A 24,826-nucleotide genomic window follows, 5' to 3' on the forward strand; every position below is an offset into this window, starting at 1 on the left:
CCCCTTCATCTGCTGTATATTTCTCTGTCTTCCCATTTTGCTTAACTTACTGTGTTTGGGGTCTCCTTTTTGCAGGCTACAGGTTCATAGTTCCCAGTGTTTTTGGTGTCTGCTCCCAGTAGCTAAGGTTGGTTCAATGGGTTGTGTAGGCTTTCTGGTGGAGGGTACTGGCACCTGTGTTCTGGTGGATGAGGCTGGATCTTGTCTTTCTGGTGGGCAGGACAATGTCTAGTGGTGTGTTTTGGGGTGTCTGTGAACTTATTATGATTTTAGGCAGCCTCTCTGCTAATGGGTGTGGTTGTGTTCCTGTCTTGATAGTTGTTTGACATAAGGTGTCCAGCACTGTAGCTTCCTGGTCGTTGAGTGGAGCTGGGTCTTAGTGTTGAGATCGAGATCTCTGGGAGAGCTCTCACCAATTGATATTACATGGAGCTGGGAGGTCTCTGTTGGACCAATTTCCTGAACTCAGCTCTCCCATCTCAGAGGCTCAGACCTGACACCCGGTCAGAGCACCAAGAACCTGTCAGCCACATACCTCAGAAGAAAAGGGAGAAAAAGAAATTGAGATAAAATAAATAAAATAAAAATTTAAAATGAAATTATTAAAATAAAGCATTTAAGAAAACTATTTATAAGAAAAAAATAAAAAGGTAATAAAAGAAAGAAGAGAGCAACCAAACCAAAAAACAAATCCACCAATGATAACAAGTGCTAAAAACTATACTAAAAACAAAATAAAACAAAACAGAAAAACAGCTAGAACCCTAGGACCAATGGTAAAAGCAAAGCTATACAGTCAAAATCACACAAAGAGTAATGCACATACACACTCACAAAAGGAGAAAAAGGAAAAATATATACATATATTAAAAAAATCTAGATAAAAAGGAAGAGAGCAACCAAATCAATAAACAAATCTACCAACGATAATAAAACTAAGATAAAAGCAGAAACAAATTAGATTCAAAAAGCAAACCCCAAGTCTACAGTTGCTCCCAAAGTTTACTGACTCAGTTTTGGGATGATTCGTTGTCTATTCAGGTATTCCACAGATGCAGGTACATCAAGTTGATTGTGGAGATTTAATCTGCTGCTCCTGAGGCTGCTGGGAGAGATTTCCCTTTCTCTTCTTTGTTCGCACAGGTTCCGGGGTTCAGCTTTGGATTTGGCCCCGCCTCTGCATGTAGGTCACCTGAGGACGTCTGTTCTTTGCTCAGACAGGACGGGGTTAAAGGCGCAGCTGATTCGGGGGCTCAGGCTCACTCAGGCCGGGGGGGAGGGAGGGACACGGATGCGGGGCGAGCCTGCGGCGGCAGAGGCTAGCATGACATTGCACCAGCCTGAGGCCCACCTGCGTTCTCCCGGGGAAGTTGTCCCTGGATTACGGGACCCCGGCAGTGGCGGGCTGCACAGACTCCCAGGAGGGGAGGTGTGGAGAGTGACCTGTGCTCGCACACAGGTTTCTTGGTGGCGGCAGCAGCAGCCTCAGCGTCTCATGCCCATCTCTGGGGTCCGCGCTGGTAGCCGCGGCTCACGCCCGGCTCTGGAGCTCCTTTAAGCGGGGCTCTTAATCCCCTCTCCTCGCGCACCAGGAAACAAAGAGGGAAGAAAAACTCTCTTGCTTCTTCGGCAGCTCCAGACCTTTTCCCAGACTCCCTCCCGGCCAGCCGTGGTGCACTAGCCCCCTCAGGCTGTGTTCACGCCGCCAACCCCAGTCCTCTCCCTGTGATCCGACCGAAGCCCGAGCGGGCTGCACAGACTCCCAGGAGGGGAGGTGTGGAGAGTGACCTGTGCTCGCACACAGGTTTCTTGGTGGCGGCAGCAGCAGCCTCAGCGTCTCATGCCCATCTCTGGGGTCCGCGCTGGTAGCCGCGGCTCACGCCCGGCTCTGGAGCTCCTTTAAGCGGGGCTCTTAATCCCCTCTCCTCGCGCACCAGGAAACAAAGAGGGAAGAAAAACTCTCTTGCTTCTTCGGCAGCTCCAGACCTTTTCCCAGACTCCCTCCCGGCCAGCCGTGGTGCACTAGCCCCCTCAGGCTGTGTTCACGCCGCCAACCCCAGTCCTCTCCCTGTGATCCGACCGAAGCCCGAGCCTCAGCTCCCAGCCCCCACCCGCCCCGGCAGGTGAGCAGACAAGCCTCTCGGGCTGGTGGGTGCTGGTCGGCACCGATCCTCCGTGTGGGAATCTCTCCGCTTTGCCCTCTGCACCCTGTGGCTGCGCTCTCCTCCATGGCTCCGAAGCTCCCCCACTCTGCCACCCGCAGTCTCCGCCCGTGAAGGGGCTTCCTAGTGTGTGGAAATCTTTCCTCCTTCACAGCACCGTCCCCGAGGTGCAGGTCCTGTCCCTATTGTTTTGTCTCTGTTTTTTCTTTTGCCCTACCCAAGTATGTCGGGGAGTTTCTTGCCTTTTGGGAGGTCTGAGGTCTTCTGCCAGCGTTCAGTAGACAGTTGTTCTGTAGGAGTTCTTCCACATGTAGATGTATTTCTGATGTATTTGTGGGGAGGAAGGTGATCTCCATGTCTTACTTCTCTGCCATCTTGAAGGTCCCTCAGGGTTTTCTTAACAGTGTTCTCTTTGCTTTGTATAATCTCCACGTAGCTTTTGTCATCCTCAAGGTCTCAGCTCATATATTAAAGACTTAATGGAACCTTTCTTAACAACTCAGTCAAGGGTCCTGACAACTCTGCTGTATCATCCACAAGCAGCAGTTCTGCAGTGCACTAGCCTTCTGTTATCTTAATCATGTCTTTATCAGAAATTAGACTTATTTTCTTTTTCTTATATAAAATAGGTTATGGAATTATACTGAGTTTGTACTGTAAGTCTTGGATAAAATACTTGATTGAAGGTGTAAAATATAAAACTGATTTTAAGTTCAGTCATATCTAAAGATGCTAATACTAAAGATCACTTTATAGATTATTATTCTCTCTTATCCTAGCCCTGTTTTACACTTTGCCACAAGTACTAAAACATGTATCAAAATGTTTTATAGGTTTAGATTTCAGATGGTTCAAGACAGAATGTAGTAAAAGGATTGATGTTACCTGAGTCTTTTCCTCTTCGCCTTACCTACATGGAAGATATTGTACACAAATTTGTCACTCAGGAAAGACAACATAGCTTAGTCAAATTTCATCTTCTTTGGGATATTCACCCTAGTTAAATAGTAACTAAATAAATCATTAGTCATTTAGTTCAAGGATTGTAAATTTGGTTTCCTTTTGGTACAGGAAGGATTTAGAACCTACAACTTAAATTAACAAATTGCTTTGAGGCGATTGGTTTCCTTTCTAATTATTCTCTCAAACAAAAACATGTCTAATTTCACAGTTTTATTGAAGAAAGCTTGTGTTACTTAATCTCTACAAAGTTGTGGGTTGGGGAAAAGAAACTTTGTTACATTCCTGGTGTTCCCTCTTAAGAGTGTACATAGCCTTGTTCAAGTGTTGGACTCTTTTCTCTCTGAGATGCTGCCTCTGAAGAGAAAGGAGTTGGACTAGATCAGGTGTTCTCAATCCAGTGTGCCTTGGTACCCTGGGTGTCCCAGAACTTTCCCAGCAGGGTCATTGAAGTTATATCATTCTATGACATTCATAATTGCTAAGAATGAGGATAAATTCTATTAGGATGATATCTGTTAAATGAAATTTTGAGCTTAATGAGTCTCATGATGAGTAAAAAGTAAAGGAAATGCCATATTTATTGTATATGTTTGACCCTAAAAATGCTATTGTTTTGCTTAGTGAATTTCTTTTGGATGCCAAAAAATAAAAAATCAAAGATTTTTGTGAATGGTAGTACCTTAAATGTAATATTAATCCCTAGCTTAATCTCTTTGAGTATATATAATCTGATATGGGAAAGCTGGTACAAATTTTTTAAAAATTGAAGCCATTGGAGCAAAATGTGCTTTAGGTAAATGTTAATGCAAACCACGTTTCCAGTAAATTTCTTTAGTTTAGAATGTGTGATTGACCTCCTGAAACTGCTCTTTGAACAATTATTATCTATCAGGAAAACAGTTGTAATTTACAGTGAAAACGAAAAATAATTATTTACCTAGGAGACAATTCTACATAGATACTGATGTATTGGGCGTTCGCTTAGAAGAAGTAAATACACCATCAATTAGTCGAATGCTCAAATGAGCCAGTCAGATACTTCTCACGAGTGTTCTGACTCACATATAGAAATATTTTATATTACAGAGTTTTCCAAAACATTAGCTTTCATAGAGTCTATGAAATGGTTATAGGTTCACCTCACTGTCTCTTAGGGGAGATTTTTCAATTGCTTTTAAGCAGAGATTAAGTGTTATGAATGTAAAAGTGTTATTAGTATGACAGAACTTTTCTGTTAATGAACATGATAACAATATTACGTTTTAAAAATTGGATTCAAGTAAATTATTACGTGAAAGTAAGGGTCACTTTTGCTATGGGAGTAATTCCCACTCCTTACAATATAAAGTAACATGTGAGGGTCTATGTTTTCTTTTATTTCTAATGGTAATTAAATTTGGATCATTTGAGATAGAATAAAATAAGCCTTGTTTTGTGCCTTACTTGATTTCCAGAAACTGTTGACTAGTGACTGAATGTTTGGGATTGGTCTTGTTATGTGACAGTAACTAGCAAGACATTCCTGTGGGAACACGTTAAATGAGTATAAATCAGCCTAAATTAGCTGATATTTATTTGGCACTGTTACATATTCCATATGTGCAGAAACATATGGATTAGTGTTTATCTTACTAGCTTCTTGATAGTAAAATAGAAATCAAATATTTCTGAAAAGTAAGTAAATCAAATATTTTCTGAAAAGATTCTGGATATATACATATTTTATTTTTATAAACCGATTTTTTTTTTTTTTTTGCGGTACGCGGGCCTCTCACTGCTGTGGCCTCTCCCATTGCGGAGCACAGGCTCCGGACGCGCAGGCTCAGCGGCCATGGCTCACGGGCCCAGCTGCTCCGCGGCATGTGGGATCTTTCCAGACCGGGGCACAAACCCGTGTCCCCTGCATCGGCAGGCGGACTCTGAACCACTGTGCCACCAGGGAAGCCCTAAACCTATCTTTAAATATATAACGGGAATTAATGGTGTGTAAAACTAATATTTTATTAGTTATACACTTCACTTTTGAGAACTGAATTAAGATAATTTTTTTAAAAATCAAGCAAAAAAAAATAGTAAATTGCAGAGAGGCAAGAGCTTAAACCTAGAAAAAACTTTCGGACTTAATTTAGTAGCCATCATTTCCTCTGCTCACAGATGGAAGTTCACTTGGTTGATTTGCATGGGCAGAGTGTCTTAAAGGTGATTGTCCTCCTGGAGACTGAGAGTCTAGTGTAAATGTGGTTACTGCTTGGAGCAGTAATAACCACTCAGAGTATCAGCAGACTCTTATTAATGAGCTCGACACTATTTGATTTGATCACATCATTCATTCTCTTGCTTAAAATTCTTCATTCGTGTCTTTGGAGTCTTCAGTATAGTATAAGTTCTTCGGTGTTGTATAGAAAGCAATTTACAATTTTTCCTGTCTTACATCACCAGCTTTATCTTCCCTTATTTGTCTTAGTCTGAAGGCTATACTGTAGGCAATTGCACTATAGCAATGCTTTTCACAGTTGAGGTTTTTATGCAAGATACCATTTTATCTTCTTTGCAACCAGTAGAAGTTACTTTGAACTGTTCATGACTTGATTGCGAAGCTTTTCCTATCAAGAATACCTTTTATTTTCTCTTTTAAAGTAAACTTATGGTTAGAAATAAAAAGTGTAAATCAAGAGGAAAGAAGAATAGATATCATACTTTTTGTTTGTTTTTGAAATTTAAGCCTTAAAAATGAGGAAAAAAGGAAATATGATCCTTAGAGCTATTGACTTTATTCTGTTATTCTATTACTAGAAATGGAGCAAAAATATATTTGAAGGAATCTCTGATACCACAGTAGGACTCAGAAAGCCAGCGTAAGTCACTGACTTTAATATTTCCAATATTTTAATATTAAATATTATTTACTATCTCCCAGTATTAAAGTCAGAAAAATTTACATGAAGAATAATTTACATGTACATGGGGGTTATGAGAATGCATTGGGCATGTGAGACACACATACACACGCCCCATATGTGCGTTCACAGATACACTCTGTTTTTATGTCTTCATTCTCTTCTATAACATTTCATTAAATGATGTGTTTACTCAGCAGTCAGTGCTCAGCCTTTTTATTTTTCTTTTTCTTCTAAGAATGTATCATATATTTTAGTTATATTTTCTGTAATCCCGTAAATATCACATACATACCACAGGACAGCATGGTATACGTGTGTCCAGACAAGTTAAAATCTAGGGATGGTTAATAAGTGTGTGAAGGATTCTCATCAGGGACTCATTATCAGGTATCAACAGTTTAAAGCATCAATATCTATGTCAGAATTTTTACAAATTAACATAAATGGAATTAAAAATAGTTTTCTAGACATATAGTTGGCAAGAAAGTGTTGTTTGGTTATTTCTGCCCCTGCATAACTGGACTATAAGAATTTGGTGAGCACAGCAGCCTAACCCTTTAAGGAAGTTGCGCCTTAGGTCTAGAGACCCTTTCAAAGCTGTTCCTACTTAGAGCATTTTGTCATCTGATCCCACAGACCATTAGCAGAAACTGCCCTCAGTACATTTTCAGGTTTTCTTTGGTATGATCATTTCTTTCAATGTATTTGTTGTTATGCACAGAAAGACAAGGAAACAGGAAGCTCTTGGATCTTACAGAACAGGGATTTGTGAGTGTTTTATGTGGCAGAATTCAGTCTATGACTTGCTCTCATTGTGTAATGATTGGCAGCAAGGTGGTTAGGGAGAGATTCTGACACCACAACTTTTCCTCTTTTCATTGGAGGTTACAAATGTGCAACAGAAAGAACCTAATAATTGTGACCAAATTGTCTTGGGCCAGTTTCTATGGTTTTAGTTATGTCCTTTATAGTTAGTCGTTTCTGTGCCATTTCCTCTTAGTTTCCTCAAACGAAATATGTTCAAAAGCAAACTTATGCTATTTCTTCCCCCAAATTGTCCGTAACTCTGAAATAGCAGCTACTGTCCATTTTTCGGACAATCCCAAAGAATGGAGTCCTTCGTCACACCTCCTGTTCTGTTACACAGTACATGATAAAACAAACCCCATACACTTTCCCTCTAAACTATCCTGCAAATCTTCCCACTTCTGGCCCTCTCAGTCTCACCTCACTCATCTAAACTGTCATAACCTCTTTATGGCAACAGCCCTATAATTGGTTTTCCTGTTGTCCACTCTGGGTCCCTTCCAAACCGTTCATCTCGTGGCCACCGCAGTGAGCGCTGGGAAATGTAAATACAATTTTGTCACCACTTGCTTAATGCTTGTTAAAGATTTTCCATGTGTTGTGGGATGAATACAAAACTCCTTAATAAGTTCTAAATTTCCTGCACCATTGGGATTTCCCCCCGTCTTTTCTTTCTCATCTCACATCCTTGATCTTTCTTCTGCACAGAAGCTCTGCTTTTCTTTTCTTTTCCCCTGCGTCCTCTTTCAGATTAACGCCCCCCTCCTTCCTAAAATGCTCTGCCTTCTCTGCAGACTAAGGTCAGACTCACCTTTTTATGTAAACTTCACCTTTTTATTGAATCCTGACTCTCCTGAGTAGGTTGGATTCCATTATTATAGGAAATTATAGCACTGGAGGGCTCTCCTTTGTTATTTGTATATATTTACATTAGTCATCATTTCTTGTCTCTTCCACTGCACTCTAACTCCCATTGAGGAAGTAGTCTTGCAAGTTTTTCTATACCATTTTCTCCCCCAGGACCTGGTACTGAGACCAACACTTAGTGACACTCACTAAATAGGAGAACAAATAAATGTAAAAACTTTTCAAATGCATATGATCTACAACACAGTGGGAATGAAATTACAAGCCCTTTATTGAAGCTTCAGGAGAGAAAAATCCTAAAAGTTTTCCAGAAAGCAAGGAGTAGTAAGTAAAAAATGTTTTCACTTATTAACAAGAATATAAGATGATTGTCACGTCTTTATTTACTGTCTTATCCATGTTATTGTGTATTAAAAGTATGAACATAATTTTAATAGCTTTCTGCTAGTGATACAGGTCCCCATTTTTTCCAGTAAGGGCTTAATTTCTGAATTTTGGAGTCTCCTAAAGTGAGATTTTCAAGAACATCATCCTGATTTTACTTGATTCTTGCCTATACCATGTTATTTATTACCTTTAACCATAATGATTTTGTCTCCTTGTTTTCACCTAGTTTAATCTGTTTAATCATCTTTCTTATCCCATTGCCTTGTTTCTTTATTTGCCTACTTCCTTCACAATTTATAGTAGAAAATACATTTTACATTGACATACAGTACCCATTTTTTAATAAATAATTATGGATGAATATGAATACACGCTCAACATATAACCTAAGGAACATAGAAAAAAACACTACATGATTATAGTTCCATCTTTCCTACCATGAACAAAAAAATCCTACTTCTATAAAAAAATCCTACTGTGCAATATACTAGTAATGGCCTATAGGCTGATGAGCCTATGAGTAATTTACATAGACTATTGAGTAGATGCTTTTATTTTGTTTGTGTCATTATTGATGAAAAGAGAGGAAATGTAATAAACTGAAATTTAATGTAATTTTGTGAAAATAAATGTATTCTGTAGGACTGGTAAGGGACAGTGTGGAATCTCTTTAATTGAACTATTTAATGTAAGAAAGAACACTTACCATTTTGTTATGGTTGGTGTAGCATATAGCCTTACATAATTTCTAACTCATACCCTGGTGATCCTTCTTTCACTAAGTGAGTGAAAGAGAACAAAAGTAGATGTTAAAATATATAAATTAAGATGTTAGCGTTTCTAAATGGAGGAGTATTTAGTGAAAGTGAGACTTAAGAAATAAATACTTTACATTAGCCTTTATTTTTTTGTAAGTTTAACTAGAAATTAAATATGTGGTATAATATATATCATCGCTTTATATATTTAGTGTAAAATGGAGCCTAATCCTTTTTTAATTAATGTGATTATGATTTTTGCATGTGTTTGAATACTTTTTAAAAAATTATCCTAAGATTTAACACTATTTCAGTTAACAAAAAAGGAGAATTTATCATTTTTTTAATGAGATAAAATTTGGAGTCTTCTTTTTCATATAACATGCTCAATTTGGCGATCCACATCTAAATAATTACAGTGCTTATGAAAAAATTTGTCCTATTCTCTTAGCTTCTTTGTGAGCAGGAAGAAAGGAATCTTCTATGTATATCCAGCACTCAGTGCGCCTGCTGTGGGCCTGTATTTATAAACTGTCCTTTGTCATATGTGCTCAAAGTTCAGTTTTGTAGGAAGTCGGTAAAGACCAAGGAATTATGAGCGAGGAATATTGATTCTTGTGGATTTATGGAAGGAATGGTAGGTCATATTTATGGGTTTTTAAGTAGTATTAAATTGAGATTAAGGGTAGAGATGGAATGCCTTTAAAATGTTGCATTTTAAAATTATATCTTTTGATCTCAATTAAAAAGACAAAAAACAAAACAAGGCAAAAAACTCCAGGGACCGAATATTTCACTGTTAAACTTCTTCAAGGAACAGTAAATCCAGGGTGGTGTAATTCAGGACATGGACAAAGGTACAAAGTTACCCAAATCATTTAATGATTAAGCTAAACAGTTATTCTAAAATACTCAGAGCACAAATTATGGGCTGATGTTCTCATATTTTAGTTCATAAAACCCTCCTACTTCAAGATACCCTTATCAAAAGTAAGAACTTTGGCAGATATGTTTGGTTAAATCTATGAAAAGTATTTTATTCTCAGAGATTCATGATCAACATTAACTCATTAAAGGGATCTGAAAAATCCTTTGCTAAATAAAATATACTTAACTCAGAGTTGCCAGACGTATTTGACTGTAGACCCCTATGTCTGGTCAGCAAACTGGCTTTTCAGGGAACATGGGTTGGGATATAAAACTGTAACCCAAGATCACTTTAAAAAGATAGATACAAAAATCCTATAGTAATAAATTGCCAAACTCAAATCAAAAGTGCACTTACATTAAGGACAAAAGCAAACAAAACAAAATACCAAACAAGCAAACGGGTATATACTAAATATTATTACCTCATGGATAGAAAGAGGTGGAATGATATTAATTCTTATTTATATCTTCATTACTTGTCTTGTAATAACAAGTGCATATTACTGTTTTTTGGAATTGAAAATATTAGAACTGTAAAAAAATTACCATCAGGTAAGATTTACCCAAGGAGTATAGGTATGGCTTCTTATAGGTATATATTAATAAACTACTTTATTACAATGAATTGGACATAATATTTTACAGGAATGATAAATTCAACATATGCCAAAATAAAATAATTTATATCCCTCTCCATCTGCAAAATTTTTCCTGTTTCTTTTCTTATGCCGATATTATCTGTTGCCTTTATTCCTTGATATCTATAGGTCATATTGAAAAACAACAAATATTGGTTGAAAGCCAAACAAAACATTGTATCGTTCATGAGCTGTGTTTGTTCATATGGTTCTAGTCATATACTCAGTCTTTGTCCTTATTGATTGTGGAAGTATTGGATGATATGAAATCTCGAGGGCATTTCTCTGTTTCTGGTGCATGTTGGTGGTAATAAAGTTCTGAGTTGGTATTTAAAGACATATTTGACTAGTTGGCATTTCGTCCTCCAATCTGCATAGTTTAAATGCATGTCCACTTGATTAAAAAAAAAAAAAGCTTTCCTAAGTGCTTGCTATAAAATTCCTCAAGGGTTTTTATTCTGTGACAATGATCTTTAAAATAGACATTGTCACAAGTGAGTATTCTTATAAAACTAAATTGCATAAGGCAGAAATGGCTATGTGAAAGAGTTTTGAAATTCCAGTTTAAGCCCAGTACTGTGAATACTGACCACAATTATGAAAAAAACATAAATATGTGAATGGCAGCAATACTCTGCTTCTCAAAATGCATAGGATTTCAAAAACTAGGTATATTTAATCTTCATAAGATAGAAAATTCATAAATTATATAAAATTAAATACATATTTAAATGATAGCCTTGAGTATGAGTTAATATGTTAAATTATATAAAAAGAGAAAATTGTACTTTTTTTCAAAATATTATGATTTTAACATTTAAATCTTAAAATATTACCATATAATGATAAGCTTAGTAGTTACCTGTCAGTGAATTTAAAAAAGATACATATATAATATACATATGTACAGTCTTTTATATAATCACAATAGAATTTCTTTCATTTAAGCAATCTCAGGGATAAGTAGTCCTTTTTTTAAAATAAGTATTCCTTTTTAAAACAAGTCACTAGCCTGATATTGACATTTTGGCCCAGAAATAACACCTAACTTTTTTTTTTTTTCCCTTACTGCATTACCAAGAATTAGTTGTCCCTTTCTGTAAATGACGACAGTGAACCCTCCAAAGGTCAACTAATATCAGCATGACCATCTTTCTAAATAGTTAAAGATTATAGGTTTACCTTGCAAATTGCCCAACTCTTCTTTTTTAGAGCCCTCCACACTTGCCCATGTTTCCACTTCCCCTAGCAGTTAAGAGTTACAGGGCGGAGAAAAGATTGGACACGATTACAGATATTCATTAATCCATGGGTGGTTTTCTGCTGCTTACAACTCTGTTAGCTAATCCACAGCAAAGAGAACAGACAGGCTGTTTTCTCATTGCCATTCTCTTCCCCCACAGTCCCTGACTCTCTTGCTAATAGTACATTTAGCTTTTTGTCAAGTAGAGAGGGCTTCTTAACACTTACGTGGAGATATTGGACCCTTATATTTGACTCATTTTTGTGTTTCTTTTTCTTTGATGCTGGGGCTGTCATATAAATAACAAAATTACTAATGAATTCATTGAAGGATTTTAGGTGTTAGGCACTTCACTGAGCATTAGGCCACTTAATTCTCATAATAACCAAATGAAGAAGTTAACATGATTACATTTACTTTTCAGTTGAGGAGCATGACGTTTAAAAAGCTTAAGTAGTTTCCCTAAGTTAGTATTAATCAAGTTATGAATTAAATGTTTGATTATTAATTTATGGTGTTATTGCTAGTAGTAATTAGTGTTATAAAGTTGAGGTCAAAATCATTCACTTTAGATTTTAGAAACTGTTTTTGTGTAGACTAAGATGTCATGTATCTACATCTCTAACGTACAGTGCAGTGCCTGGCATTAGTAAACCATCAATAAGTGTATTTGTATGAATAAACATGACTTACCTTTATGATATTAGTTCACCCTTTTTCCATTTTAAACATTTGATTAAAATATTATAACACTTACTGGTTTTATAGAAATCATTTTTAAATTTAAAATTGATAGGTATTTTTACAGTAGAGAAATTATAAGAAAAATATATTCATTTGCAACTTTCCATTTCAAAGTCACTCACTACAAATGAATCTGAGTAACTTGTATGCATATTAAAGAAACAAAAAGGCAAATAGAACATGGTGTGATATTGGTTTATTTTTATATCTTAAATTCTAGTAAATTATTTAATTTCAAATGTTTAGGCAGGGGATACGTGATAATAAACAAAAATTTGGTTACAATTAGGTATCCATTAAAATTAAGCATTTAAGTGAGCTCTTTTTCTTAAATATTATGGCCCAGTCACAAAACAACATTAAATTTGATTACTAGAAAATTTGAAGGTAACAGAGTGTTTACTAATATCCACCAGCTATGATTATTTATTTTTTAATTTTATATTATTAAATCCTACTGCTACTTTCATTTCAGGATATAATTTAAATAGTTTACCTTGGGCTTTGACTGACTGAACAGATGTATCTCTTTTATAAGAAGGCAAAATAGGATATTTTGATTATGAATGTGCTGTATTTGAGCACATTCTTGGATTTAGTTTATCAGAAAATCTGTGCCATCATTAAAATCACTTCTGGGTACAGAGACAAAATAATAATTAACTGAACTTCATCAATTATGATCAGGGAGAAGAGGCAGTTTTCATTTAATAATGGGTCGAAAGACATCTGTGAATGAAATAAGATAACAATCTATATTAAAATGGATTATAATCACTGAATAGCTTCAAATCCTTATACAGCACATTGTAGCATTCACAGTGCTAGGAAAAATAGCTAATGTATAAATGAAATATTAATGTTTATGCATAGTAAAATAAAAGGATATTTCAATGCTAAAACTGTCTTAGCCTCAAGAATTATATAATAAAGTAACAGTAAACTAACTGTATCTATCTCTCCTGAAAGTGCACTTTGTACGTTCCTTCATAAAAGTAGCTGAATTATTGTTTAGAAAGATAATTTATATGAACAATATTAAAATATTTTTATTTGAATGATTGACATAGAAGAGTAATATAAGTTTTCATATTTCTTTAAAACATTCCTAGTTGTGTCGCCTATAACCAAAATGGTATGTAATAAGTTGGCAGATATTCTTAACATTCTCCATGTGTTGCATGTAGATGCTCTATAACTAGTATCAGAAAGTGATGCTGTGTCCATATAATGTGATCAGAGTAGTCTGGTCTCTGCCTTTTTATTAAGCTTCCCCATGTGTTAGTATTTACTTGTGTAAAATAAAAACATGGAACAAGTAATTTTCAAAGTACTTTTAAAATCTAATTTTTATAATTCTAGAGGAGGTTTGAAAGACTTTTTTGTTTAAATAATGTGAAGATCCTATCTTAGAATTTGATGTTAGTGCAAATTCTGCAGCATTCCCTTCTAAACTGTTTCTACCCTTCAAATAATGTGATTCTTTACGTAAATACAAGAGAACATAAGGGAAATGGTTGTGGAAGTTCATGTGAAAGTGAATCCCAACAACGAAGTCAAGATCATAAAGTTATTGTAGGCAAATCTCTCTCTAATGTTTGAGAGTAATTTGTTTCTTCCATGAAACATAAGCTGGATACTTTTGTTATTATGATAGTTACGTAACTAACCTGATTGAACTTAGTATTAATGTATGCAAGATTCATTCACTAACATGAATGGGATTTTGAGTAAAACTTGTGATTAGTAAATCATGAAATATAGTCAGTTTAATTCAGTAATTCAAACTGTTTTAAAATATGTTAGTGACAGAAAGTTTAGAATGTTAACAAGACTAAATAAATGCAAGTTTTATATTTGAATATTAAAGTTGATTTTATAAAAAGACAAATTTTTAGTTATACAATTTGCTCGCTTATTACCCAAACAGAATGGGTTTCAATAAGTAAGTCAATGCATTTTAAATTTCCAAATTTTGTATTTATCATATTAAGTAGTGCTAACAAAACAAACGATGGAGTTACAAAAGCGAATTACTAAGGAAAATAAAACCTAATTTACTTGTTTATAAGTACTCGAATATTTCAGAAGGTGGTGGGAAAGTCATTTGCCTCTTCTGACAAAGAAGTATTTAGCCTTGCCTCTTAGTTGTATTAGATTCCACCATTAAGGCAGTGGTGAGATAAACATTTTTGTGTGCTTTTTCTTTAATGAATTGTATTTAGTTTATATCTAAACAGGCTAAATAGCTAGGTGATTTAAATGTGGGCAACAGAAATCTGTGTATTTTACATTCAGACCCTCATTCATTCAGGAAATATTAATGCACATCATTATGTTCTTGGCAGTAATATAGGTGCTCAGGCAACATAGATGAAGAAACCACGTGACTCTGTCCTAATAGACTCCATTCTTATAGAGCTTTATGGACAATGGGCATCAAACCCAGCAAATGACTAAAACTATTATATATTTTTTTAATTAAGCAGGATAAGAAAGACTAGGAGTACATACGACGGTCAGGATAGAAGTAAAGACTTGAAGGATGTGAGGAGATAGCCATGACAATATCTCAGCAATAGGGTCCAGCCAGAGAGAGCAGTCCATGACAAGACCCTGAGTCCGGACCATGCCTGTCATGTTGGTCAGAAAGGAAGAATGCCAGTGTAGCTGGGGCAGAGCAAACCACAAGGAGGCGAGTAAAAAATTAGTCCAAAAGGCATAGGGAAGGGTCAGATCGAGGAGTGCGCTGGAGACAAATGAAAGATTGTTAGCTTTTAGTCTAAGCAAAATAGGGAGCCCTCTCAGGGCTTTAAGCAGAGGAATAGCATGGCATGGCTCATGTTGTCATAGGGCAGCTCTGGCTGGTGGGTTGACTATAAGCTGTTGGAAAAAGGGTGGGGTTGTTTACTGCAGTGGAGGGAAGAGAAACATGGCAGGGATCCTTGTGGTAGCAGTATAAATGGTGAGTAGTGATTGTGGAGTCTGGTTATATTTTGAAGTTAGAAGCAGTGGAGTTTGCTAAAAGATTGGATATGGGTTGTTATTAAAAAAAAAAAAAAAAAAGGTCCAGGATGATTCCAGGGTTTGGTCTCAAGAAAGCTCTATTTGCCACCATCCAATGATAAAGAGTTTGGGAGGAGCAAATTTAGAGAGGAAGTTTAGGATTCCATTTGGACACGTTAACTTTGAGATGTCTGTTAGAAATAAAGGCAAGGCATTGAGAGGAGCTGGTTGATGCTTGACTGCAGAGAGGCTGAGTGACTGGAGGACAGTGAATTCAGGGCGATCTCGGACGATGAGGTCAGAGAAGAGCCAGGTGTTTGGGATTTTATTCTGAATGTGAAAGAAGCGCATTGAGAGTTATAAACAGAGAGGGAACAGGATTTGACCTATAATTTAAAAGGATTATTGTGTTCTTGGGCTAGATATTTAAGTATCCTCTGCCTCATTTTCTCTTGGGGAGAAGGAACAAAAGGCATTTATTTATTACAAAAATATTTATATTATAAAAATATTTATTGACTTAGAAGATCGTATGTTGACATCAGTGTTTTAAAAAGTGTAGTGACCTTGTTACTCATGAACCTAAGCAGTGGCCCATTTAATGAGCCCCTAAGAGAAACCAGCAGACGAGCCTATTCAAAATCAGAGGAAAACTCTAAAAGTAATCCAGTGTATTCATCTTTATTAGTCTTTTTTTAAAAATTTGATTTTGCTTTTGTATAATTATACCAAACATGCAACAACTGTTTCATTTTCTTATCATTTTAGGGGTCTTCATTTTCATATCAATTTAGAGAGCATTAAGGTATACCAAGTCCTTTAAGTGTAAGTGTAATATTAATAAATAAGTGAAAGGCTCACATGATTTTCCCAGGTCAAGCAAATGGAATGTTGCATAAGGATTATAAAAAATGATTGTAAGTATAGATTTAACTACAACCATATCAAGGAAATTAAATACCTTGTAATATAGTTTATTCAGCAAAATTTATTAAGATTTACATAGGTTGTGATAGGTATCATCATTTATACAGTTTGGTAGATCAAAAAGCATAGCCATAATATTTTGTGGCTCCTCTCATGAAGAGATGGAGTCTGTTCCCACACTCCTTCAATCCGGGATGATCTTGTGACTTTCTTTGGCAAGTAGAATGGGCAGATCAAGCTAGGTCTTCAGAGGGCTTGCAGCTGCCATGCCAGAAAGGAAGCTGGTTGAGTTGATTGGAGGCTGAGAGGTCTCATGGAGAGAAACTAGGCGCCACAGCCAACAATGAACCCTGACCATAGACCCCAGTGGTGAGACCATCCTGGACCTTCCATTCACCAGACTTCTAGCTGAACACAGCTGCAGGTGTGAGCCCAAGAAAACCAGACGAACTTCCTACCGAACCATGTGAGACGGTAAATTGTTACTTTTTTAAACCACTAAGTTTAGGGGAGTTTGTTATGCGGTAATAAAAAACTGAAACATGCATGAACTGTTTTTTGGAGTTTGTATATATTATTTGAGCAGGGTTTAATTAAGTGTTCTTTTGTTCATTTAGCAGTTAGTTACTGGATAGCTGTTATGCACTTCGTTCTAAGTGTTGTAGGAAAATTATAAAGTATAAGTACTGTCATCGAGGTTGATAATAGTTGAGTAGGGTTGATAAATATTTAACACTAAATATATATATATATATATACATATTTGTAAAAGTGTAGCTGTCTAAGACATGAACTCATACGCACTTTAGAATTTCTTCAGAAACACTGTAGCTTGGGATACAAAGAAGTCTTCATGAAGGGGGTCATATTTGAGCTACGGTTTCAAAAATTGGGAATTCTTGTAGGTATTGGAGAAAGAGGATTTTCAGTTGAAAGAAACAGATTGGGCAAAAAGTATACATTGGGGCGTGGGTTATATATATTATGATAAGCAAACAGTCCAAATAACAGGTAAAGGGGAGATAAGTGAGAGAAATGTTGAAGAAAAAACAGGTTAGATCCAGGTTTTGGATTCTAGTTAATTCTTTTTTCTTACAAAGCTTTGCAAAGATTTATCAAATGATTATTAATTATTTCTGCTACTTTTTCACCTTATTTCACCTTACTAGAGGCACCTTATTTATTTTATTTTATTTTTATTTATTTTATAAATTTATTTTATTTATTTATTTTTGGTTGGGTTGGCTCTTCGTTGCTGCCTGCAGGCTTTCTCTCATTGCTGTGAGCAGGGCCACTCTGTTGCCATGGGCAGGCTTCTCATTGTGGTGGCTTCTTTTGTTGTGGAGTACATGCTCTAGGCACGCGGGCTTCAGTAGTTGTGGCCTGTGGGCTCAGTAGTTGTGGCACGTGGGCTCAGTAGTTGTGGCTCGCAGGCTTAGTTGCTAGGTGACGTGTGGGATCTTCCCAGACCAGGGCTTGAACCCATGTCCCCTGCATTGGCAGGCGGATTCTTAACCACTGCACCGCCAGGGAATCCCTGGATTCTAGTTAGTTCTATATGCACCACGTATCTATTGCTAAATAACAAGCCAGTGCCAAACCTAAAACTTTGTAGTTTCTCACAATTGTGTGATGGGTGACTGGGGCAGTTCTTCTGCTGTTCTCACCTGTGATTACTCTTTCAGCTTCAGTCATGTGACGGCCTCACAGGTGCTGGTGAGTCCAAGATGGCGTCTCTCTGCTGTGCAGCTATCTGTGCTGGCTGGCAGCTGGGACATCCTGGTTTTCCTCCACATGGCCCCTCATCCTCCAGTTGACTATATGGGGCTGCTGCACAGCACCATAAATGAGAACAAGAACTTCAGTGTCCCCTAAGGTCTAGGCTTATGCAACTCACACAGGATCACTTCCACAATACTCTATTGGTCAAAACAAGTCAATAGGCCAGCTTAAATTCAAGGTCAAGGAGAGACAGACTGTACACCTTAGTGGGAAGTACAGCAATATCATGTTGCAAAGGAGGATGAACATAAGAATTGATTTATTGGCAGCTATTATAATAATATGTCACACCACAAATTAGAAAGTGTTCTTCAATAGTGAGAATCCAGTTGCTTTTTTGAACCTGAGATTGATATATCCAAGCTGTGTTTAAAGAATTTGAATATGGCCTTTATGAGTGGGTTGCATTAAAAGAAGGGCAAAATGAAGACCAGGAAGCAAAGCGGGAGAGTTTTTCTGGTCGTTCTGGTCATGGTAACATATGTCTGAATTAGGAAATGTACATTTTATCTATAAACAGAGATTTGCTTTTAATGTGTAGTTATGCAAAATATAGTAAGCCCTTCAGTAACATTTGAATTCTTAAAAATTTATAAATTATATTTTTCCTCATTCTATTTCCTACTGAAGTGTAAAAGTGATGCGAAGTTGTTTACATTCTCAAATATAAATTATTTTAAATAAAGTAAAAAACATATTCCACAGAAAGGTCTATTGTTATCAAACAGCTGTTCTCTTTGGTTGTATGAAGGCTCCATCTGAATCGTCTTAGAATTAGCTTGGCTGGTATATTGCATAGAGGCAGCTGAGAAAATAAACTGACATGAGTCAACTATTATGACCTGGCAGCTTACACAAAATTTCTGAACATAGAACAAGTGAAATTTTGCTGAAATGTTCTGGAGACCTGGAGTTAAGAAAACAGAAAAAGAACAGAACAGTTCCTGCCTCAGAAGCAAAATGATGACACGTACCCTACTGTTTCTCTTCTGTCCCTTGGTTTATCTACCTGTGTGCCTACCCATCTTCCTAACTATCCAGTGGCTTATACTCTGCCTTAAAAAGATTAAGATAATTGAATATTTATGATATGTAACTTAGACAAATACATAGATATCTTAAAAGGCTGGAAAAGGAATATCTGTAGTTTAAACATTGAATAGCACATCTTCTTGGTCATCATAATCAAGCTGTGTCTGCTTGTTCTGTATACAAGTTGCAAGGAGTATCCAGAAGCATACAGGGATTTTTTTTTGACAGCTTTATAAAGGTGTAATTTACATACCATAAAATTCATTCATGTTAAGTGTAAAATTCAATCATTTTTAATATATTTACAAAGCTCTGCAATCATCACCACAGTCCAGTTTTAGAACATTTTCATCACCCCATTCCTACCATGAGTCCCAAGCAACCATTAATATGCTTTCTGTGTCTTTTCTGGACATTTCATATAAACAGAATCATACAGTATGTAGTCTTTTACATCGGGCTTCTTTCACTCATCATCTTTTTTTGGCTTGTTCATATTTTAACATGCGTCAGTACTAGATTCCTTTTTATTGCTGATTTTTTATTTTGCAAATCTCATTTCCCTCCAACATTGCACATATATTCATGTTTCATAGCCTTACTTTTTTTTTTTTTAGCTAGTAGCAGTGCTATTTGTAATGCTATTTTAGCAATTCTACTTTGGGAACATCTTATAACAATTTCTATGCTGTTCCCTTACTTTCATATCATTAATAGCTTTGTATAGATAATCGATCTACTTAGAGACTCATTTTTAGGGGCACCTTGCAGTGGTTAGCTCCTCAAGCCTTTCCTGTATACAGTTGTCCCTCTGTATCCACAAGTTCCACATTTGTGGATTCAACCAATCACAGATTGAAAATATTTGGGAAAAAATTTCCAGAAAGTTCCAAAAAACAAAACTTGAATTTGCCGCATACAAGCAACTATTTACATAGCCTTTGCAACTTATTTATAGATATTTTTATAGCATTACATTGTATTAGGTACTATGAGTAATCTAGAGATGATTTAAAGCATACAGAAGGATGTGCATAGGTTATATGCAAATATCAATAGTATGCCATTTTATATAAGGGACTTGAGCATCTGTGGATTTTGGTATCTGTGGGGATCCTGAAACCAGACCCCAGGGGATACTGAAGGATGACTGTATGGAACGCACACACATGGAACATATACACGTGTATCTATACCACACGTATTTACTGAAAAATGTCTCTCTGTTAAAAAAAAAAAAGACTACTGACTATTGCTATTTTTTTAAAATTTAATTTAATTAATTTATTTTTATACAGCAGGTTCTTATTAGTTATCTATTTTAAACATATTAGTGTATATATGTCAATCCCAATCTCCCAATTCATCCCACCACCACCCTCTGACAATTGCTATTTTGACGGGGAATAGATCTAGTGGATTCTGGTGTCTGTGTTTCCTTGACACACATTCAAAATGTTTGTGTAAGTCACCCATGAAATTCAGTCTATTTATTTTACATGCCATTCAAATATACTTCGTGATATTTTGGCTACAATTTTTGGCTACGAATGAAAATAAGACTGTATCTGTTTGATGTAGGAAAAAAGCTTAAACATTATATTTCCTCAACCAAAGTACTGTTCAATATAAGATCCTAACTACTAAGTGGCTTTATGAAATGCGCTTTGGTTTGCAAGAGAGTCATGATGAGAAGCAGTGTGCCTAATTTGAAAGCTTTAATTGTAATACACATGTGTTTCTTTAGCATTTGTGGAATCCAACATCTGGAACGAATAGGAAAGAAGCTGAATCTCTTCGACTCCCTTTATTTCTGCATTGTGACGTTTTCTACTGTGGGCTTTGGGGATGTCACTCCAGAAACATGGTCGTCCAAGCTTTTTGTTGTTGCCATGATCTGTGTTGCTCTCGTGGTTCTCCCCATACAGGTAAACACAACCATGTTAAATTTTATAGGAACCTGCAAAGTCTTATGAAATCAAATCTTCCACATTTAATAAAAATTGCAGGGTGGCTTGTTAATCTAACAATAATATATTAACACCTGCTATTATTCCATCCAGTCAATTAATTACAATTGTATCAGAAATGCCTTTTTGTATTGTATTAGAAACATTGAGTTTTTTTTTTCCCTCCAGTCACAATTGATAGCTCACATTTCATTTCAATTCTTCAAGGTGCTTCCTTTCAAATGTAGAGTATTTGTGTTAATTATAGGACTGTAGGATAGTATATTTTTAAATTATAGAATGATAGCTCAAGGAAATATACTTGTGAAGGGTTGATTTCTCTTGAGTCTTGAAAATACATCTAAACGCCATATGTTGTAATGAATAAAAATTGTTTCCATATGATGGTCAACTAAAACAAAATCTGAAGATGATACATAGCTATCATGCAGCATTTTGGAGAATGGATAAGGAGATAGCAGAGGGACAGAGATATAAAATGAGACTAAAGATACATAGAGGCAATCTTCAACTTTTTCCTGCAATGAACTCTGGGTGTCCATGGCTGGGCAGGTCAGAAACAGGATGTGACCAATACAAATCAAACTTGCATGTTCCATTACAGAACCAGTGGCCACAGTGTATTGAAATATACTTTACATAGGTATAAAAATGATCTTCCCGTTCCTATCCAATCATACATGTCATCCTTAATGACACCCCTCCCCTATACACTCCCCAACCCTTAGATACCAGCTACTAAATAACTGGAATGTGACCTTTTGTTTGTGGTAAGGGTATCTCCCCTTGCAGGAGATGTGGGCTGAAGTTGATATAAGAATGTGGGAGAAAAAAGTGAGGCTTTTCTCTTTGACTCAGTGCATGACATATATAGCTGCATGACCTACTGGACAGAGCAGAGGCACGGACCTCTTAGTGCCCTGCTCTGATACAATAGGAAAATCATATTACCGTGTTTCCTGAAGACCTGAAGGCCCTGGGAGGCATTAGCAAGCTCTGCAGCCATCCTGTGAAGAGCCTCTTATTGAAGGGAACACTGATCATTTGAATCTCAAAGACTTTCATCTAAGAAATTGAGTATTCTTAGTAAACAACAGATGTATTGCATTGATTTTTATTTTCATGTCCCGTGTCTTTCATTCACATGTGGAAAATGCATTACAGTTTGAACAGCTGGCCTATTTGTGGATGGAGAGACAAAAGTCAGGTGGAAACTATAGTCGACACAGAGCTCAAACTGAAAAGCACGTTGTTCTGTGTGTCAGCTCACTGAAGATTGACTTACTCATGGACTTTTTGAATGAATTCTATGCTCATCCAAGACTCCAGGTATCTTTAAACAGATCATACCTACTAATATTGTCTAAGTCAGTTAATCATGGTACAGCCTGTGTTCTGGAGGATTTTTATTTATACACTCAAATTTAGAAAGAGAAAATGAAGAACTACAAATATAACCAGGAACATAGAAAAAAATGCTGGAGGAATACACAGTATGTTAAGTTTCCTTCTGTATCTATACTGAAAGACAGATGGAATTATGTTTCTGCTACAAAGAAAGGTTTTCTTTGATTAAAATGATTGCTTTTTTCTCCCTTGGGTAATGCATAAATGATATTTTTATGAAACAGTGAAATTTAACATAAAATATAATAAAACAATGAAACAATCATTTCAATATCATCTGCTCACTTGAATATTTCAGAATTTTATCAAGTGTTGCTGATAGAAATGTGGAAGTCTGGAAGTTCCATTTTCCTTTTGTTTCCTGGAGTGAAACTAGGTCTTATTTATAGTAACAATAAATGACCAAAATTGGGGAAATAACTTGCTGATTGAGATCATAAATTCAGAAAAATCTCTTCTTCTGTCTATGCAGACAAACTTCTCAGATACTTCTTCCACTTGCCATGGTTCTGGGTCAGTGTAGACTTAGGTCATCTCCTTTGCTGCTCAAGGCACTTAATCTAGTCCAAACAGCAAAGAGCTACTTGAATTTCTTGTGTTTTCCCAATAAATTTGTGGCAAGAGTTTGGATAATCCTGAGGTCAAGACAGTGCTGAGTACATCGATTATCTCTCCCTTAAATAAAGAGATTTTTTTCTTGAATATTTTAGAGAACTTTTAAAATACTATTTTTTGGATTAAAAAATATCTAATTTAGAAGTGATACTTATATAATTTATTCTTCTGTTTCTGCATGAATTATTTTTCCTTTTTGGCAGGAATTCCATATTTAATGGTTAGGTTTTTTATTATTCATATTAAATAATTTCAGATGCTTATTATAACCCACAAAGAAAATCTATTTGGGGGAAAATTCGATCCTTCCAAATTTTGATCCCTAGTAATTTATTTTGTCTAATATCAATATGGAGAATTCTTAGAACTCCAGAAATTCCTACTAGATATATTATAAAGTGATAAAATGGTGAATGTTTACCAGAGAATTTGAATTCTTATAGATAAATTATTTTAAATTCTTATAGATTTGAAATTCTTACAGATTGTTTTTTATTTTCTCCAAAAGACCATTATTTTGAAATATTTTGATCTCAAACTTTTAAATCTAAGTTACTTTGTCAGTATTATCAATATTTTTATGAATCTTTTTCCATTCAGATATTCATCAGAATATTTTCAATATTATCAGTTCATAATAATATTACCAAATGATACAAATCACCATCACAGTTTTTATTCTAAAAACAACAATTCGAAGTATGAATTGATCCTTAGGACTTCTGGCTGGTGTGCAATTTATCTTTTAGAATCAGCCTGAAGTCGTAACTGAAAATTTCATAGACTGGAAATGTGTGCTCAGTATAAGCACCGATTACCTTCCCTTGCTGGTACTAATAAAATTGAAAAAGATCAGGATGAATATATTGATTTATGAGATTTTTATATGTCTGTTATGTTTGTTACTGAATCATTTTATTTAACACTAGGTTTTACGTGCAAACTTTTGCTTGTTAGTAAGAGTTAATTTCTACTTTATCATATTTCGAAATGTTCTTAGATATTCTATTTACCTACGTAGTATAAAACAAAGCATTATTTTCTCTAACCCATGGCCCACTTTGTTTTGAGTAGGATTATTATGTGGTGATTTTGTGTCCTACTGAAATGGATGTGCAGGTCCGAAGGGTCCTACAGATTCCGATGTGGTCACAAAGAGTCATCTACCTTCAAGGTTCAGCCCTTAAAGATCAGGATCTGTTGCGAGCAAAGTGAGTATATCTCTTCAATATTTTCCATCTTGCAGTGTTTTAATAGCTTTTCTCTCCTCCAAATTTTAGCAGTTTTCAGTGTTGCAAGATGTGGTTTTATTTGTTTTGTTTTTGTCTGTTTTTGTTTTTTTTGCGATACGCGGGGCTCTCTCTGTTGTGGCCTCTCCCGTTGCGGAGCACAGGCTCCGGACGCGCAGGCCCAGCGGCCACGGCTCACGGGCCCAGCCGCTCTGCGGCACGTGGGATCCCCCCGGACCGGGGCACGAACCCGCGTCCCCTGCATCGGGAGGCGGACTCTCAACCACGGCGCCACCAGGGAAGCCCGCAAGATGTATTTTTGAATGCAGGCTTTTGCTTTAGTCCCACTGCTGGTCAAATTGGAAGGTTAAAAATATAAAATCCGCGTATTTGCTCCTCTTTCTCAGGGCAGGGATGTTCGGCAGACCGCGTCCACACAACACGGTGAGAAGTGTGGTG

At 36.2% G+C, this 24,826-nt stretch overlaps 1 protein-coding gene across 6 annotated transcripts in view; it reads left to right on the top strand.

Moving 5' to 3' along the window:
- Positions 1–24,826, top strand: part of KCNT2 (potassium sodium-activated channel subfamily T member 2) — a 395,778-nt gene that overhangs the window by 170,002 nt on the left and 200,950 nt on the right. For all 6 annotated transcript variants that reach the window (XM_055084010.1, XM_024130664.2, XM_055084011.1 and 3 more), the window contains exons 9-11: positions 20,894–21,074; positions 22,281–22,445; positions 24,213–24,349. In XM_055084010.1, coding sequence (XP_054939985.1) covers positions 20,894–21,074; positions 22,281–22,445; positions 24,213–24,349 — 483 coding nt within the window. The remainder of the gene's footprint in view (positions 1–20,893; positions 21,075–22,280; positions 22,446–24,212; positions 24,350–24,826) is intronic.

The sequence above is a fragment of the Physeter macrocephalus genome, chromosome 4, assembly GCF_002837175.3.
Source record: "Physeter macrocephalus isolate SW-GA chromosome 4, ASM283717v5, whole genome shotgun sequence".
Classification (NCBI taxonomy): domain Eukaryota; kingdom Metazoa; phylum Chordata; class Mammalia; order Artiodactyla; family Physeteridae; genus Physeter; species Physeter macrocephalus.